The sequence below is a fragment of the Oncorhynchus mykiss genome, chromosome 27 (assembly GCF_057628025.1).
Source record: "Oncorhynchus mykiss isolate SJ-2025 chromosome 27, ASM5762802v1, whole genome shotgun sequence".
NCBI classification, from domain to species: domain Eukaryota; kingdom Metazoa; phylum Chordata; class Actinopteri; order Salmoniformes; family Salmonidae; genus Oncorhynchus; species Oncorhynchus mykiss.
In genome coordinates this window covers 19,899,488-19,919,848 of record NC_143048.1, presented here as the reverse complement: position 1 = coordinate 19,919,848, position 20,361 = coordinate 19,899,488, and the positions used below count along the sequence as shown (strand labels likewise).

The 20,361-nt window shown below is 44.5% G+C and overlaps 1 protein-coding gene across 1 annotated transcript; it reads right to left on the bottom strand.

Annotated features, from left to right (window-relative positions):
* Positions 1–4,718: 4,718 nt before the first annotated feature.
* On the bottom strand, positions 4,719–19,925 carry sarm1 (sterile alpha and TIR motif containing 1). Its single transcript, XM_036965424.2, has 10 exons — positions 18,547–19,925; positions 17,982–18,369; positions 17,594–17,824; positions 12,385–12,597; positions 11,503–11,594; positions 11,176–11,369; positions 10,795–10,927; positions 10,129–10,318; positions 6,960–7,081; positions 4,719–6,740 (listed from the first exon to the last, which is right to left on the bottom strand). The coding sequence occupies exons 1-10, from the start codon at positions 19,023–19,025 to the stop codon at positions 6,608–6,610; spliced, it is 2,175 nt and encodes a 724-aa protein (XP_036821319.2). The 5' UTR covers positions 19,026–19,925; the 3' UTR covers positions 4,719–6,607.
* Positions 19,926–20,361: the final 436 nt, after the last annotated feature.

Below are 20,361 nucleotides of genomic sequence, written 5' to 3'. Positions count from 1 at the left end.
ACTACACAGTGAAAATATCGGTATCTTGTGTGTGGGTAATCTAAATTAATGTTCCTATGGTATTTCATGATAAAAAAAAATTAAAAATTGCTAACATGCATTGGTCAAAACTGAAGTCACATTGTCAGAACTCTTCACAGTCAGCGAAACAGAAGTGTATGTGGACCAAATTGTGAATCATTTTCATTGCTTTTACACAAAATGCATTCAATGACCATGTTCTCCAAAATCCATTAACTCTTTTCTCATTCAAAACAGTGGGTAAACTGCCTTGTTCAGGGGCAGAAGGACAGATTTTGACCTTGTCAGCTAAGGGATTCGATCAAGCAACCTTTTGGTTACTGGCCCAATGCTCTAACCACCAGGCTACTTGCCTCTAACCACTAGGCTACCTGTCTCTAACCACTAGGCTACCTGTCTCTAACCACTAGGCTACCTGTCTCTAACCACTAGGCTACCTGCCTCTAACCACTAGGCTACCTGCCTCTAACCACTAGGCTACCTGTCTCTAACCACTAGGCTACCTGTCTCTAACCACTAGGCTACCTGTCTCTAACCACTAGGCTACCTGTCTCTAACCACTAGGCTACCTGTCTCTAACCACTAGGCTACCTGTCTCTAACCACTAGGCTACCTGTCTCTAACCACTAGGCTACCTGCCTCTAACCACTAGGCTACCTGCCTCTAACCACTAGGCTACCTGTCTCTAACCACTAGGCTACCTGTCTCTAACCACTAGGCTACCTGCCTCTAACCACTAGGCTACCTGTCTCTAACCACTAGGCTGCCTGCCTCTAACCACTAGGCTGCCTGCCTCTAACCACTAGGCTACCTGTCTCTAACCACTAGGCTACCTGCCTCTAACCACTAGGCTACCTGCCTCTAACCACTAGGCTACCTGCCTCTAACCACTAGGCTACCTGCCTCTAACCACTAGGCTACCTGCCTCTAACCACTAGGCTACCTGTCTCTAACCACTAGGCTACCTGTCTCTAACCACTAGGCTACCTGTCTCTAACCACTAGGCTACCTGCCTCTAACCACTAGGCTGCCTGCCTCTAACCACTAGGCTGCCTGCCTCTAACCACTAGGCTACCTGCCTCTAACCACTAGGCTACCTGTCTCTAACCACTAGGCTACATGCCTCTAACCACTAGGCTACCTGTCTCTAACCACTAGGCTACCTGCCTCTAACCACTAGGCTGCCTGCCTCTAACCACTAGGCTGCCTGCCTCTAACCACTAGGCTACCTGCCTCTAACCACTAGGCTACCTGTCTCTAACCACTAGGCTACATGCCTCTAACCACTAGGCTACCTGCCTCTAACCACTAGGCTACCTGCCTACCTGCCTCATTCTTGTTACATATACTTTAGTACAGTCAATGTGAAAATGTGTTATTCTTATTCAATAATTAAATACTGATTTGTGTAAAAAATCATTCAAACTTCAAAGAGAAGTTAATTTATGTAATGCTCCCTGTTAGTGATTTTTAGGTGTTATGAGTGACAATGTATGCTTTCTGAGTGAGAATTGTTGCCAGTGTTATGGTCGAACAAGCTTATTTTGAGACATGTTTGAAGTGTTTTGGTGGTTTGAGTGAGTTTTGGAGGACAGATTAACTGTTTGGCCAAGATGCATGTTGGTAATGCAGACTGAAGAGTTTTGAAAAAGTGGCTTCAGTATTGACGGATGCTTGTTAGCAATTGAAAAAAAAACTCTAGTTATTTGAACCAAGGATTCTGCAAGTCCAGGGTTTCTTTAAAGATATGAATGCACAATGCAATGTTTTGAACATTGGACAGCCTGTATTACAAGTGATGACCGTTTTGTGTCTAGAGTTTTGAAAAATGACCAAGGTTCTGAAATTAGTGCCAAAGTGATTGTAAAAAACTGCAATACCCACACTACTATATAAAAAAATCCAAGGGTAGGCAGAAAATGCATGACTCAGAAAATATGAAATTCAATAACTGTGGATCTCGATGTCACCCTAGCATACGAGCAGCAGAAAGATTGGCTTTAGCCCAACTTGTCCAGACTCAACCATTAGTATCTCTTAACAAAACGAGACTGATCGGCTTCTAGCAGCAGTCAGGGAGTACTGAGTTACATTGCTTACAGTTTACTGTCATCCCTCCATTCAACAGATAACCCAGTCTAACCCCTTAAGTGGCCTCACACAGCAACCCTGTCACCCCTCCATACAATACACATACATAGAGAAGTCTCTCTGTGTGTGTCTGTCTGTGTCTGTCAATGGATGGCTTAGTCTAAACTTCCTGCTCCCTAAAGTGTTCCCACATAGCAACACATGATAACCCCTGAACATGAGGCCTCAGCTAACACACACACCACACACACTGACCTGGGTTCAACCCTCAGTAGCACAGAGGGGCAACCAGATCTCTTATAACACATTTAAATGGTGCAACGGAACTGAGAGGTTGAGGCCAGGGGAAGGGTTGAAGCATTACTGTCACTCAGTATTTGTGATGATTTATTTTGATTGGCTGTTAGGGGAAAGGAAAGCCCATGATAGGCCTACTGGCTTCCTATTTTCTTAATTTAAAAAATATATTTTTTTATTGAACTAGGCAAGTCAGTTAAGAACACATTTTTATTTACATTGACGGCCTAGGAACAGTGGGTTAACTGCCTTGTTCAGGGGCAGAACGACAGATTTGACCTTGTCAGAGCTGGGATTCGCTCTAGCAACCGATCGGTTACTGGCCCAACGCTCTAACCACTAGACTACCCCAAATCATGCAACCAATGTTTTCAATGCGCTGACTGGAAGTTGCTTTGGATTAAAGTTTCTGCTAAATGACTAAAATATAAACTCAGCAAAAAAAGAAACGGACCTTTTTCAGGACCCTGTCTTTCAAAGATAAAAATTTAAATAACTTCACAGACCTCCATCGTAAAGAGTTTAAACACTGTTTCCCATGTTTGTTCAATGAACCATAAACAATTAATGAACATGCACAGTGGAACGGTCGCTTAGACACTAACGGCTTACAGACGGTGGGCAATTAAGGTCACAGTTATGAAAACTTAGGACACTAAAGAGGCCTTTCTATGGACTCTGAAAAACACCAAAAGAAAGATGCCCAGGTTCCCTGCTCATCTGCGTGAACGTGCCTTAAGCATGCTGCAAGGAGGCATGAGGACTGCAGATGTGGTCAGGGCAATAAATTGCAATGTCCGTACTGTGAGACGCCTAAGACAGCACTACAGGAATACAGGACGGACAGCTGATCGTCCTCACAGTGGCAGACCACGTGTAACAACACCTGCACAGGATCGGTACATCTGAACATCACACCTGCGGGACAGGTACAGGATGGCAACAACAACTGCCCGAGTTACACCAGGAACGCACAATCCCTCCATCAGTGCTCAGACTGTCCGCAATAGGCTGAGAGAGGCTGGACTGAGGGCTTGTAGGCCTGTTGTACAGCACGTCCTCACCAGACATCCCCGGCAACAACGTTGCCTATGGGCACAAACCCACCATCGCTGGACCAGACAGGACTGGCAAAAAGTGCTCTTCACTGACGAGTCGCGGTTTTGTCTCACCAGGGGTGATGGTCGGATTCACGTTTATCGTTGAAGGAATGAGCGTTACACCGAGGCCTGTACTCTGGAGCAGGATCGATTTGGAGGTGGAGGGTCCGTCATGGTCTGGGACGGTGTGTCACAGCATCATCGGACTGAGCTTGTTGTCATTGCAGGCAATCTCAACGCTGTGCGTTACAGGGAAGACATCCTCCTCCCCTTCCTGCATGCTCAGCCATACTGCTTGTTTTTTCATGATTTCCTGCAAGACAGGAATGTCAGTGTTCTGCCATGGCCAGCGAAGAGCCCGGATTTCAATCCCACTGAGCACGTCTGGGACCTGTTGGATCGGAGGGTGAGGGCTAGGGCCATTCCCCCCAAAAATGTCCGGGAACTTGCAGGTGTCTTGGTGGATGAGTGGGGTAACATCTCACAGCAAGAACTGGCAAATCTGGTGCAGTCCATGAGGAGGAGATGCACTGCAGTACTTAATGCAGCTGGTGGCCACACCAGATACTGACTGTTACTTTTGATTTTGACCCCCGCCCCCATTTGTTCAGGGACACATTATTACATTTCTGTTAGTCACATGTCTTGTTCAGTTAATGTCTCAGTTGTTGAATCTTGTTATGTTCATACAAATATTTACACATGTTAAGTTTGCTGAAAATAAATGCAGTTGACAGTGAGGACGTTTATTTTTTCTCTGAGTTTATGTGAGAAGATATTGTGAATTGATTTTGTCTGCACCGTACAGTATAACTGCTTTTTTCGATACAGTGAATGATATTTATCATCTTTAAAAAGGGAACGAATGGATGATTAAATCATGCAGATGATATACTTGGTAACACTTAAATTTAAGTGGCTACTTGTGGCTACTTATGAAATGACATTATAAAACATTCATACCTTGTAGATTCAGACGGGGAACATATGAAACTCTACAATAGAGCAAGACGCAAAAGTTTGTGTTTTATCATAAGCGTTTCACAACTATGGGCCTTCTGCCTCATGCCTTACTGATTTAGTCTGCACTTTCATAAAACGATTGCATCTATTAGCCGCTAAGAATAAGTTAATTATAATAAGGCATTATAACGCTTCATAAAAATCTATTTCAAGTACAGTGAAAAGAATCACAGATGCACTGTATCCTCAGGTTAGTAGTTTTTATTGCGTCACTGTATTGTTAAATGACAACACTGCCTAAGTCCTGTCCATGTACAGTATTTAATCAACATACCTGTATTGAGAGCAACACATATATTAAGGCAACAGGGGGAAAAGCCCAGAAGAGCCATCAAAACAGTGACAAGATATAGCTAGTAGTGCTGAGAGCAAATACTGGAGCTTTAGACTGAGGTGACGTTTTGTGTTTGCCTTCCTACACACCATTTAGCAGAAGGTATGAGCACATACAGTATCTACATCATTAACAGATATGAATCTACAAAACAAACATGTCACTGAACCTAAGAATTCCATGTTTAAAATAATGTTTTACCATTCCACTTCAGTTAATTATAGATACGATAACCTGGTGATTTTATGACTTCTGCTGTCATTTTGCAACACTTACGTAATATCTAAACTGATAATCAGATACTGCATGATTGTTTTGGTTGGATGTTTCTAGAATCTTTATCTTGTCACAGATAATAGTATAGTAAGACTGTAGGTGCATGCTGGTACATGTCTAAGAAGGATCCTCGATGTGAGCCAAGTATACAGTATTTAGCTCTGCCCTCAATGTGGTAACATTTATCTACTGAACTGCTTCTATCCAACAGATACAAGCAAGTGAACTAAGGCTAACTGTCAAGCAGCCAAATCAATGACAGAATCTCTTAGCGTTATGAAGGAACCAAACCACAAATCAGTATTGTAGATACAGCGGTTTAGCCGAACAAAGTAACAGCATGTTGTGACTGTATACTACAAGACTTTCTGACAGGAAGATGATGTAACTGTTTTCATGGAGTAGCTTCAGCCTTAAGGGGTAGTATAGATACTGGTTTTGTAAACTAATTGTATCTTTGTGAACAGAGAGTGAGAGCGTCTATCCGTTTTTACATCGGCAAGATGCTTTGATAATGGTAGTTTTCATTGCCTTAAGCTTATAGTTCTTTGTGAACCTCTGGTTGTTGCTAAGCACATGAGCACAAGTTTGTAATGAGTATATGTAGCTGGTGGGATCTGAACCCCTCTCTCCTGGTCCGGAAACTAACACCTTAACCATTAGACTAATTCCCCCTTGGGCAGAGGGTGACACTGGCTTTAAGTCACAGGCAGGGCTACCTCATCACGAGAGCAGGATTCCAAATCACTGTTACATATAGAGATCGTACATCATCTCTGTTGGATTAGGCTGTTTGCCATCACCTAGGTTACACTATCATAAAGAGACATATCAAATACGGGCAGCAGTTGACCACCAATGAGCAGACAGGGTTTCATTTATAAGCACCATGAGAAAAAAAGAGATATGGTATTTCCCATACGCTATATAGTTTACACTGGATCATTATTAAAAACCAGGATATTGTTTTGTCTTAGAAAGTATGGGCCTATTTAAAACAATGAGAGTGTAGTGTTATTTAGAGGCAACAGAGATACTCCAGATTGTTATTATGTGTTATGCTTGGTGCCAGCGATAGCTGATATATCACACTGGTTATTTCCTGAGAGACACAAAATATCCCTGACCACGCCAATAACAGCTTATGACTGTGGCCCTGCAGTTTAAGGGAGTAGTACATGGTATTTAGAAGTGCTGAAACCCCAAATTACATTTAGTATTTACGCTATGGACTATAATAACGCTATGGACTATAATAACTTTACATCTGGATCAACGGCTAGTAGCAAAGCCATCTCATTAGCATATGATCTAAATACGCCTATTAAACATGTCTTCACATGCACAGAGTTAGAGCTGACCAACCAGAGCTCAGAGCACGCTCTGTTTGGTATTATTGATTACTGATCACTATTGGTCACCATTTTACATCATCACAGACCAGAGGATCTCCAATCAGAGGCCTCTATTTCTTCTGTGGTCCCTGAGGCCCCTTGGGGCAGTCTGTCTTGGGGCTGTCGGTCAGGTCTTGGCTGGGGTTGCCCATGAGGAAACGTAGGATCTTCTCAATGGTGGCCTCCTGGTACTCATGGGACCACCTGTATCCAGAGAGAGAGAGGAAGGGAGGGAGAGGAAGAGGGAGTCAGAGGAAGAGAGAGGGAAGGAGAAAGAGAGGGAGAAAGAGAAAGTGATAGAGAAAGAAGGAAAACAAAAATGAAAGAGATTTGATTCCTAATAAGTACACTTCAGATAAATGTCCAAACTGCCAATCATTCTCAAACAGATTCTGCGGTACTGTATCTCTCTCTGTGACTCACTTGATGCCATTGAAGTTTAGGATAGTTTTCATGTCCTCGGGAAGAGTGTTTGGGTCAGGCCACAGGAAGTTATCAGTTACAGGGACAATGTTCTTCTTTCCAGCCAGAGCTGTGACAATCTCCTGCAGAATTTACGAGAGCTACGTTAAATCACGGACAGACACAGAATGCCCCCGCAGACATGGAATGTCTACGTAAGGGGCAGGGGTATATGGGACAAATAATCTCTCAAATCTATGTCTAATATTGTATGTCACCAACATATAGATGGAACATCTAGACATGTAAAGGCCAGGGTGACCGGATTATACACATAGAAAATACTATAGGATCTACAGTTGAAGTCGGAAGTTTTTCACAATTCCTGACATTTAATCCTAGTACAAATTCCCTGTCTTAGGTCAGTTAGGATCATCACTTTATTTTAAGAATGTGAAATGTCAGAAATGTCACTTTTCGCACCAAAGTACGTTCATCTCTAGGAGACAGAACGCGTCTCCTTCATGAGCGGTATGACGGCTGCATGGCCCCATGGTGTTTATACTTACGTACTATTGTTTGTACAGATGAACATGGTACCTTCAGGCATTTGGAAATTGCTCCCAAGGATGAACCAGACTTGTGGAGGTCTACCATTTTGTTCTGAGGTCTTGAAATACATCCACAGGTACACATCCAATTGACTCAAATTATGTCAATTTGCCTATCAGAAGCTTCTAAAGCCATGACATCATTTTCTGGAATTTTCCAAGCTGTTTAAAGGCACAATCAACTTTGTGTATGTAAACTTCTGACCCACTGGAATTGTGATACAGTGAATTATAAATGAAATAATCTGTCTGTAAACAATTGTTGGAAAAATTTATTGTGTCATGCACAAAGTAGATGTCCTAACCGACTCGCCAAAACTATAGTTTGTTAAAAATACATTTGTGGAGTGGTTCGAAAAACGAGTTTTAATGACTCCAACCTAAAAGTATGTAAACTTCCGACTTCAACTATATGTGGGAATGCTGTTCATCGACTACAACACTATAGGGCCCTCGAAGCTCATCACCAAGCTCAGGACCCTGGGACTGAACTCCTCCCTCTGTTCTCAATCCTGGACTTCCTGACGGGCCGCCCCCATGCGGTGAGGGTAGGCAACAACACATCCGCCACGCCAACCCTCAACACGTGAGCCCTCGTCACATACACTGCTGCTACTGTTTATTATCTATCCTGTTGACTAGTCACTTTATTTCTAGTCATATGTACATATCTACCTCAATTACCTCGTTACCCCTGCACATCAACTCAGTACTGGTACCCCGTGTGTAGAACCAAGTTATCTTTACTCATTGTGTATTTATTCTGTGTGTTATTATTTTCTCTGCATTGTTGGAAAAGGTCCGTAAGTAAGCATCTCACTGTTTGTCTCCACCTGTTGTTTACGAAGTATGTGACAAATACAATTTGATTTGAACATCTAGACTGGTAGCTGCAGCTGTATACAGTGCCTTGCGAAAGTATTCGGCCCCCTTGAACTTTGCGACCTTTTGCCACATTTCAGGCTTCAAACATAAAGATATAAAACTGTATTTTTTTGTGAAGAATCAACAACAAGTGGGACACAATCATGAAGTGGAACGACATTTATTGGATATTTAAAACTTTTTTAACAAATCAAAAACTGAAAAATTGGGCGTGCAAAATTATTCAGCCCCCTTAAGTTAATACTTTGTAGCGCCACCTTTTGCTGCGATTACAGCTGTAAGTCGCTTGGGGTATGTCTCTATCAGTTTTGCACATCGAGAGACTGACATTTTTTCCCATTCCTCCTTGCAAAACAGCTCGAGCTCACTGTGGTTGGATTGGAGCATTTGTGAACAGCAGTTTTCAGTTCTTTCCACAGATTCTCGATTGGATTCAGGTCTGGACTTTGACTTGGCCATTCTAACACCTGGATATGTTTATTTTTGAACCATTCCATTGTAGATTTTGCTTTATGTTTTGGATCATTGTCTTGTTGGAAGACAAATCTCCGTCCCAGTCTCAGGTCTTTTGCAGACTCCATCAGGTTTTCTTCCAGAATGGTCCTGTATTTGGCTCCATCCATCTTCCCATCAATTTTAACCATCTTCCCTGTCCCTGCTGAAGAAAAGCAGGCCCAAACCATGATGCTGCCACCACCATGTTTGACAGTGGGGATGGTGTGTTCAGCTGTGTTGCTTTTACGCCAAACATAACGTTTTGCATTGTTGCCAAAAAAGTTCAATTTTGGTTTCATCTGACCAGAGCACCTTCTTCCACATGTTTGGTGTGTCTCCCAGGTGGCTTGTGGCAAACTTTAAACAACACTTTTTATGGATATCTTTAAGAAATGGCTTTCTTCTTGCCACTCTTCCATAAAGGCCAGATTTGTGTAATATACGACTGATTGTTGTCCTATGGACAGAGTCTCCCACCTCAACTGTAGATCTCTGCAGTTCATCCAGAGTGATCATGGGCCTCTTGGCTGCATCTCTGATCAGTCTTCTCCTTGTATGAGCTGAAAGTTTAGAGGGACGGCCAGGTCTTGGTAGATTTGCAGTGGTCTGATACTCCTTCCATTTCAATATTATCGCTTGCACAGTGCTCCTTGGGATGTTTAAATCTTTTTGTATCCAAATCCGGCTTTAAACATCTTCACAACAGTATCTCGGACCTGCCTGGTGTGTTCCTTGTTCTTCATGATGCTCTCTGCGCTTTTAACGGACCTCTGAGACTATCACAGTGCAGGTGCATTTATACGGAGACTTGATTACACACAGGTGGATTGTATTTATCATCATTAGTCATTTAGGTCAACATTGGATCATTCAGAGATCCTCACTGAACTTCTGGAGAGAGTTTGCTGCACTGAAAGTAAAGGGGCTGAATAATTTTGCACGCCCAATTTTTCAGTTTTTGATTTGTTAAAAAAGTTTGAAATATCCAATAAATGTCGTTCCACTTCATGATTGTGTCCCACTTGTTGTTGATTCTTCACAAAAAAATACAGTTTTATATCTTTATGTTTGAAGCCTGAAATGTGGCAAAAGGTCGCAAAGTTCAAGGGGGCCGAATACTTTCGCAAGGCACTGTACTATTGGATCTATATTGTTCTGTATGCAGCACAGATCTATGTATAGATCTGTCTATGTCTGACCTTGTGTACCCAGTCCTTCATGCCAGTGTCGCCCATGCACTTGTCGAGGGCGTTGGCAGAAAGCACCAGGATGAAGTTCCGTGCCCGCTGGACGCTCTGGATCAGCTTGTCAGCAAACTTCCCTGCTTCCAGCTTCTCCACGTCAATGAACACACTGAAACCTCTGACCTGAAGGTGGACCTTCAACAGACTGGGGGGAGAGAAAGGGAGGGGAGAGAGAGGGAGTGGAGAGAGAGGGAGGGGAGAGAGGGAGTAGAGAGAGGGAGTGGAGAGAGGGAGACAGAGAAAAAGGTGGGGAGAAAGTAACAATTGACGATCTACAGATCTTAGACTCCAGATAATCCTGACGAACCTGATTAAGGTGTTTGTCTTCCAAAGCTCCCTAGCTTTCCCTCTCTTTCCCTCTCCCTCTCTTTCCCTCTCTTTCCCTCTCCCTCTCTTTCCCTCTCCCTAGCTTTCCCTCTCTTTCCCTCTCCCTCTCTTTCCCTCTCTTTCCCTCTCCCTCTCTTTCCCTCTCCCTAGCTTTCCCTCTCTTTCCCTCTCCCTCTCTTTCCCTCTCCCTAGCTTTCCCTCTCCCTAGCTTTCCCTCTCTTTCCCTCTCCCTCTCTTTCCCTCTCCCTAGCTTTCCCGCTCTCCCTCTCCCTCTCCATCTCCCTCTCTCCATACCTGGCGAGCTGGGAACCGGTGGTCCTGCGGTAGCTAATAAACACATCCGGTCCAGGGGGTTGGGCATCGGTCAGACACGGCTTTATCGGCCTACGGGTGGCTGCCAGGATCTTGGCGCGGTGGATGCCGTTCTCTAGAAGGAGAAAATGAATACTTTATTCTCCATTATAAACTGGGTGGTTCGAGCCCTGAATGCTGATTGGCTGACAGCCGTGGTATTCTACGGGTATGACAAAACATTTATTTTTACTGCTCCGATTTGCGTCGTGCCTAAGAACAGCACTTAGCTGTGGTATATAGGCAATATACCACACCCCCCCGGGCCTTATTGCTTAATTGTCTTGCAGGGAACGTAAATGTGTCTTTTGGTTCACAACCCACCTACGTAACAGTCTGACTGGAGCTGCTGGTCGGTGAGGTGGAGGACGTTCTTGCGGTCCACTCCAGACTGTACCAGGCCGTATGTGTACTGGCGGAAGCGCGGGTCCACCTCACCCAGCCAGTCAGCCATGTTGTTGGGGTCACAGGTCGAGTAGTTGGCGTAGGTCTTCAGCACGCGCAGGTCACGGAGGAACCTCGAAGACAACACAAAATGGAGGGGGCAGGGTAAGTCAGGGATTTTACTTCAATGTTCAATTTAACTGAAGTTGACTGGTGTAGCAGATGTTTTATAAGCTTGACATAAACCTGACAGATGACTGAACTAACCTCTTGCGAGTGAGTCCTGCAGTCATACCCAGGTCAGTGCTCAGATCCTGGTCTGTGATGTTCAGCAGTAGGTCGCCATCCACCTGCAGCTCCTGAAGGACGGGCACAGAGAGGAGAGAGAAAGACTGAGTGAATATAGTGAGCAAGAGGCTAAGGAGAAATACAGGTAACTGACTAAATAAAAGGAACACCAACATAAAGTGTTGGGTCACCAGAAACCAGAACAGCTTCAATGCGTCTTGGCATAGATTCTACTAGTGTCTGGAACTCTATAGGAGGGATGCGACACCATTTTTACATGAGAAATTCCATAATTTGGTGTTTTGTTGATGGTGGTGGAAAATGCTGTCTCCGCTGCAGCAGAATCTCCCAAAAGTGTTAAATTGGGTTGGGATCTGGTGACTGAGACGGCCATGGCATATGGTTAACATCGTTTTCATGCTCATCAAACCATTCAGTGACCACTCGTGCCCTGTAGATGGGGCCATTGTCATGTTATGGGGGCATAGACATGGTAGACAAAATAATGGCCAAAATAATGGCCTGCCCAGCATTTTTATACATGACCCTAAGCATGATGATATGTTAATTGCGCAATTAACTCAGGAACCACACCTGTGTGAAAGCACCTGCTTTCAATGTACATTGTATCCCTCATTTACTCAAGTGTTTCCATTATTTTGACAGTAACATGTAGGTATTCATATTTAATCGATATGAAACCAAACATTCACCTTATTTTTTCAACATCTCTACAAGGACTATAGAAGAGCATTCTCATTCGTTATTGTTCAAACCTCTTTTTCTATCGCTATCTCTCTTACTCTCACACACACACACACACACACACACACACACACACTGAGACACAGAAACACACACCTGGAAGCGCTCAGTGTAAGCGCTGAATCCAATCACTTGGAGCCATCTCTGCACCTCACCACCCTTCCAGTTGGGCACAGAGGACAGGATACGTCGTGGCACCTCCTCCCCCATCATCCTTAGTGCACGCTTGGCCAGGGCACAGGCCGTCCCGTTGCTGGAGTACATGACGATCCTTTTCAGGCTCTGCACCGCACCTATCTCCTGGAAGATCTGGGAGGAAGAACGCTCACACATTCAATTGTATGTCTATTGATATTGTAGGACAGGTGATTTTAATGCAGGGAAACTTAACTTAACTATTTTTTACCAAATGTTATACCACCATGTCACATGTGCAACTACAGGCAACAAAACTCTTTATCACATTTACTCCATACACAGAAACACCATACACAGAAACACCATACACAGAAACACCATACACAGAAACACCATACACAGAAACACCATACACAGAAACACCATACACAGAAACATATCTAATTTCCGGCGCCGACAGAGATGGCCGCCTCGCTTCGCGTTCCTAGGAAACTATGCAGTATTTTTTTTTTTTATACATTGGTACCCCAGGTAATCTTAGGTTTTATGACATACAGTTGGGAGGAACTATTGGATATAAGAACAACGTCAACTCACCATCATTACGACCAGGAATATGACTTTCCCAAAGCGGATCTTCTGTTTTGCCCACCACCCAGGACAATGGATTGGATCCCAGCCGGCGAACCAAAACAACGACGCCATAAACACATCGCGCACCGCTCCCAAGCATACTACTCGCCAATGTCCTGTCTCTTGACAACAAGGTAGACGAAATCCAAGCAAGGGTAGCATTCCAGAGAGACATCAGAGACTGTAACGTCCTTTGCTTAACGGAAACATGGCTCACTCGAGACATGCTATCGGAGTCGGTACAGCCAGCTGGTTTCTTCACGCATCGCACCGACAGAAACAAGCATCTTTCTGGTAAGAAGAAGGGTGGCGGGGTATGCCTTATGATTTACGAGATGTGGTGTGATCATAACAACATACAGGAACTCAAGTTCTTCTGTTCACCTGATTTAGAATTCCTCACAATCAAATGTCGACCACATTATCTACCAAGAGAATTCTCTTCGATTATAATCACAGCCGCATATATTCCCCCCCAAGCAGACACATCGATGGCCCTGAACGAACTTCATTTGACTCTATGTAAACTGGAAACGACAAATCCTGAGGCTGCATTCATTGTAGCTGGGGATTTTAACAAGGCTAATCTGAAAACAAGACTCCCTAAATTCTATCAGCATATCGATTAAGTTATTCTAACTTCTGCGACGCATATAAGGCCCTCCCCCGCCCTCCTTTCAGAAAAGCTGACCACGACTCCATTTTGTTGCTCCCAGCCTATAGACAGAAACTAAAACAGGAAGCTCCCGCGCTTAGGTCTGTTCAACGCTGGTCCGACCAATCGGATTCCACGCTTCAAGATTGCTTCGATCACGTGGACTGGGATATGTTCCGCATTGTGTCAATCAACAACATTGGCGAATACGCTGATTCGGTGAGCGAGTTTATTAGCAAGTGCATCGGCGAAGTCGTACCCACAGCAACTATTAAAACATTCCAAAACCAGAAACCGTGGATTGATGGCAGAAGAAGAAGAAATTTGGCTTGTCACCAAAAGCACTCACAAACTTTTACAGATGCACAATCGAGAGCATCCTGTCGGGCTGTATCAACGCCTGGTACGGCAACTGCTCTGCCCAAAACCGTAAGGGTCTCCAGAGGGTAGTGAGGTCTGCACAACGCATCACGGGGGCAAACTACCTGCCCTCCAGGACACCTACAACACCCAATGCCACAGGAAGTCCATAAAGATCATCAAGGACAACAACCACCCGAGTCACTGCCTGTTCACCCCGCTATCATCCAGAAGGCGAAGTCAGTACAGGTGCATCAAAGCAGGGACCGAGAGACTGAAAAACAGCTTCTATCTAAAGGCCATCAGACTGTTAAACAGCCACCACTAACATTGAGTGGCTGCTACCAACATACAGACTCAACTCCAATCAATTTAAAAATGTAAAAATGGATGAAAAATGTATCACTAGCCACTTTAAACTATGCAACTTTATATAATGTTTACATACCCTACATTACTCATCTCATATGTATATACTGTACTCCATACCATCTACTGCATCTTGCCATCTTGATGTAATACATGTATCACTAGCCACTTTAAACAATGCCACTTTTATATGTTTACATACCCTACATTACTCATCTCATATGTACGTATATACTGTACTCGATACCATCTACTGCATCTTGCCTATGCCGTTCTGTACCATCACTCATTCATATATTTTCATTTACATATTCTTCATTCCTTTACACTTGTGTGTATAAGGTAGTTGTTGTGAAATTGTTAGGTTAGATTATTTGTTGGTTATTACTGCATTGTCGGAACTAGAAGCACAAGCATTTCGTTACACTCGCATTAACATCTGCTAACCATGTGTATGTGATAAATAAAATTGAATTTGATTTGACATACAAGGCTCTACCTCACCCTCCCTTTAGCAAATCTGACCATAACTATATCCTCCTGATTCCTGCTTACAAGCAAAGCAGGAAGTACCAGTAATGCGCTCAATACGGAAGTGGTCCGATGAAGAGGATGCTAAGCTAAGGGGCTATTTCATTAGCACAGACTGGAAAAGCTCCGGAATTCATCCGATAACATTGAGGAGTTTACCACATCAGTCACCGGCTTCATTAGTAAGTGCATCGACGACGTCTTCCCTACAGTAACCCCAATCAAATAACATGGATTACAGGCAACATCTGAACTGAGCTGCGGGCTAGAGCTACTGCTTTCAAGGAGCGGGACAATAATCCAGACGCTTATAAGAAATCCTGCTACAACCTCCGACGAGCCATCAAACAGGCAAAGGATCAATACAGGACTAAGACCAAATCCTACTACACCGGCTCTAAAGCTCGTCAGATGTGTTAGGGCTTGCAAACTATCACGGATTACAAAGTAAAATGCAGCAGCGAGCTGCCCAGTGACGCAAGCCTACCAGACGAGCTAAATGCCTTCTAACACTGAACCATGCATGAGAGCACCAGCAGTTCCGGACGACTGTGTGATCTCGCTGTCAGTAGCCGATGTAAGACCTTGAAACATGTTAACAATCACAAGGCCGTGGGACTAGACGGATACCAGAACGCGTACTCGGAGCATATGCTTCACTGAGATTTTCAACCTCTCCCTGACTGAGTCTGTAATACCTACATGTTTCAAGCAGACCACCGTAGTCCCTTCACCCAAGAATGCCAAGGTAACCTGTCTAAATGTCTATTGCACAGAGCACTCACATCTGTAGCCATGAAATGCTTTGAAAGGCTGGTCATGGCTCACATCAACACCATCATCCTAGACACGCTGGACCCACTCCAATTCACATATCGCCCCAACAGATCCACAGACGACAGTATCGCTATTGCACTCCACACTGCCCTTTCCCACCTGGACAAGAGGAACACCTATGTGAGAATGCTATTCATTGACTACAGCTCAGCATTCAATACAATAGAGCCCTCCAAGCTTATCACTAAGCTCAGGACCCTGGGACTGAACACCTCCCTCAGCAACTGGATCCTGGACTTCCTGGTGGGGCATTCTCAGGTGGTGAGAGTAAGCAACAACACGTCCGCCACACTGACCCGCAACACGGGGGCCCCTCAAGGGTGCGTACTTAGTCCTCTCCTGTACTCCCTGTTCACCCACAACTGCGTGTCTGTGCACAACTCCAACACCATCATTATGTTTTCTGATGACATGTCAGTGGTAGGCCTGATCACCAACAACGATGAGACCACCTACCGAGAGGAGGTCAGTGACCTGACAGTGTGTTGCCAGGACAACAACTTCTCCCTAAATGTCAGTAAGACAAAGGAACTGATTGTGGACTACAGGAAACATAGGGCCGAGTACGCCCCCATCCACATCATCAGTGCTGTAGTGGAGCGGGTTGAGAGCTTCAAGCTCCTTGTGTCCACATCACTAAGGAATGAACATGGTCCACACAAACCAACACAGTCGTGAAGAAGGCACGACAACACCTCTTCCCTTTTAGGAGGCTGAAAAGATGTGTCATGGGCCCTCAGATCCTCAAAAGGTTCTACACCTGCACTATTGAGAGCATCTTGACTGGCTGCATCACCACTTGGTATGATAACTGCTTGACATCCGACCGCAAGGTGCTACAGAGGGTAGTGCGTACGGTTCAGTACATCACTTGGGTCAGACGAAGGCCCTAAAAATGTCCACCCAAGTTATAGACTGTTCTCTCTGCTACCGCATTGCAAGTGGTACCGATGCACTGCAAGTCTGGAACCAACAGGTCTCTGAACAGCTTCTACCCCCAACCCACAAGACTATTAAATAGTTAACCAAATAGCTACCTGGACTATCTGCATTGAACCTTTTTGCTCTTTTGACTGATTACATATGCTGCTGCTACTGTTTATTATCTATCCTGTTACCCAGTCACTTTACCCCTACCTATATGTACATATCTAACTCAATTACCTCGTACACCTGCACAAGGACTCTGTACTGGTACCTTGTGTATATAGCCAAGTTATCGTTACTCGTTGTGTATTTATTCCTTGTGTTATTATATTTCTATATTTCTCTCTACATTGTAAGGAAGGGCCCATAAGTAAACATTTCACTGTTAGACTACCCCTGTTGTTTACGAAGCATGTGACAAATACAATTTGATTTGATTTGATATATAGTTAGGATGTGGGCACCAGAAGTAGTTTTGGGCCCCATAAGGTTGTTGGATGAAATCCCTGTATCCACTATCCACTAAAGCAGCGTTTCCCAAGCTCAGTCCTCGGGACCCCAAGGGGTGCACATTTTGTTTTTTGCCCTAGCACTACACAGCTGATTAATGAAAACTAATCATCAAGCTTTGATAATATGAATCAGCTGTGTAGTGTTAGGGCCCAAACGAAAACGTGCCCCCCTTCGGGTCCTGAGGAAAGAGTTTGGGAAACGCTGGACTATAGTGCTTACCAACCATGTCGTAACTTGGAGAGCGTGACGGCTTTTGTTCCAGCCTAGCACTCACATCTGAATTCAGTAAATCAACTGCTCATCAAGGATGAACCAGTTGTGCTTTTGTTCCCTGATACTGACCTTGGTGTTGCGCTGGCGTGACTTGATGCTGGTTTCGACACACAGGTAGAAGGCAGCGATACATTTCCCCTCCAGTCTGGCCCCATCCAGTAGTGGCAGGAGCTGCTGTAGGTCTGCAGCTGTCCTCCCCTGCATGCTGTCTGCACTGTCCAGCAAGCTCCGGGCAAACTCATCAGGGTCCAGAGATGCAATAAAGGGCTCCACCAGCTCCAACGTCCCGGACTTCACCACCTATAATAATACATTTAACAGACACTTTAATCCAAAGTGATTTACAGTATTATGCACATCCATATGGGTGGCCCGAGCAGGAATTGAACCAACCACCCTGGCGTTACAAGCTCCGTGCTCTACTAACTGAGCCACACAGGACCCACCCAGGACCCACCTCCTTCTCAATCTCCCGGTTATTGGCGAGCACGGCCACCGCTAAACACGCATGGAAGCGGATGAGTTCGTCCTCTTTGGAGAACGCCAATGGAAACAACCACTCAGCTGCCTGCTTCTCAATCATCAGCCGCTGGCAGCGATGGCCGCCATACATGGCGCAGTTGGCGAGCGCAACGGCACAGTGGCGAAGGACGGTGGGGTCGGTACCGCGGCACCAGAAGAGCAGGGCATCCAGGGCGCCGTTGGCGATGAGCTGTGCAGACGTCTCCTCGGTGTGTTTGAACATGTGCTCCAGGATACCTGAGACACTGCGGGCCAGCTGGGCATCCTCTGTCTCCCTTGTCAGGTTCAGGATCACCCCCAGACCCATGCGAGCCACGTAATCTCTGGATAGGAAGAGAGAGAGAGGTGAAAGGGGTAAACAAGAAGACAAGTATACAACTAGGTTTATAAAGACTAAGACTTACTGTATGTGGGTCCTGGAAACTGGCCCTAACGGTTAGGACCAAGACAATATTTTGTATAACCGAAAAAGTACATGTAGGCATGTAGTGAATACACACCTGTTCTCAGAGACCAGTATCTGCTCCAGTAGTTTGGCAGACTCATAGGTGATCTCCACAGCAGGTGTCATGAGGAGTTGCAGGAGCAGCTCCAGTCCTCCATCCAGTCGTATCCTGTTGCATATCTCCTCTGCGACCTGCCTTCCCACAGTGGGTAGAACCCAGGCCTCCTCTACTAACTGGAACGTCTCTGCTATGGCTCTGCGGGTCTCATCTAGATCCAAGGTATCTTTGGCTGATTTCAGTGTCTTGATAGCGGAGCGCAGGGCTGGGAGCGAGGTGTCCAAAACATCCTGAACGTCGGCACCGTAGACACCCGGCGAGACCGGTGGTGCTTTAGGTTCCGAGGATGAGCTAGAGCTGCCCGACCTCCGGTTCCCAATCCGGCTGACATATTCTGGTACTGTGAGTCTTTCAGAGCTGAACATGGAGAGGTATCGATAGAGTCTCCAGAGGAAAACGGTTAGAGATAAGAGCATCCACCGACTAGCTCTGACAGGGCCCAGAGGGCGTGTGGCAGGCCCTGATCAATAACAGATCAATTGTCTATTTCTCAGGAGAAATAAACCTGTTAACCTGGTTAGAACTGAATGGGAAACAATGTTTGTCTTGCATTCGAGTTGTTTAGATACATAAACAAACCACAATAGGTGAAATTACAATACCATCATCTGGACTGGATGCTAAACTTCAAATGAAAAGTAACAGCTTTTAGTAAATTGCATCATCATCACACTGATGTCATCTTTGAAAATAAGTGGATAAAGACATACTCATCTCGCATCATCATGACCAAGCAGTCACACTATGCTTGCATTTAAACACGGATGTCCTCTGTTTTTTTCCTATCATTTACACGAGGCCTTCTTGTATCAAATTATGTCTACTCAGAATAACCCGACTCCAAATAAATTATCAAGCCTCCACTGTATCCACTATGAAATAATGTATCACCACTGCGGATGTTCATTCACAAAGCTGCTAGACGGGATTTTTTTTCTCTAAAAGCCCATTACACAAATGACGTTTACCAGCTGGATGGAGAAATATAAACAGCTCTGTTGTCTTCTGTCTCTCGCTTGCATTACTGAGATTCAATCCAGACAAAGACGCACTGTTCATCAAAATGCCTCTCACGGTTTTCCTTTTTCCTCTCTATTCACATGACTCTCTATTGCTATGCTTTAAACCACACAAAATATATATCTTATTTCCGTATTATTAAAATAGCCCTCTCTTTGACATCCTTTCCTCAGCATCTTCGAGCATCCTGAAACTAGGACCGCCCATTACCTTCAGGATATATTTACAGACCAACTGTCTTGCCGAGGTCTGCTCAGCAACAAAGCGCCAGTATGTTGCTCGTCTCCACTATGCCCCCTTGTGGATCAAGGTAGAAGCATAATCAATCCACAAGGTGTTACACACATAAACTGTGCTAAATATGTTGTTATGGAGCTACAATAAGATAAAACCGTGCACATCAATTACTAGATCAGCAGAATCAAATAACAATATGTTGTCCATTGTAGTCATTAGGCCTTTTACTGTTGCTTAAAGGGTCAATCTGTGATTTCTACATCAATCTTTGGACTTTTTAATTCATGATATAGGCCACAGTGCCTTCAGAAAGTAGTCTTACCCCTTGATTTATTGCACATTTAGTTGTATTACAGCCTGAATTAAAATTGATTAAATAAAACATTTTCTCACCAATCTCCACACCATAAGTATTCAGCCCTCTGAGTCATTACTTTGTAGAAGCACCTTTGGCAGCGTTTACAGTTGTGAGTCTTTCTGGGTACGTCTCTAAGA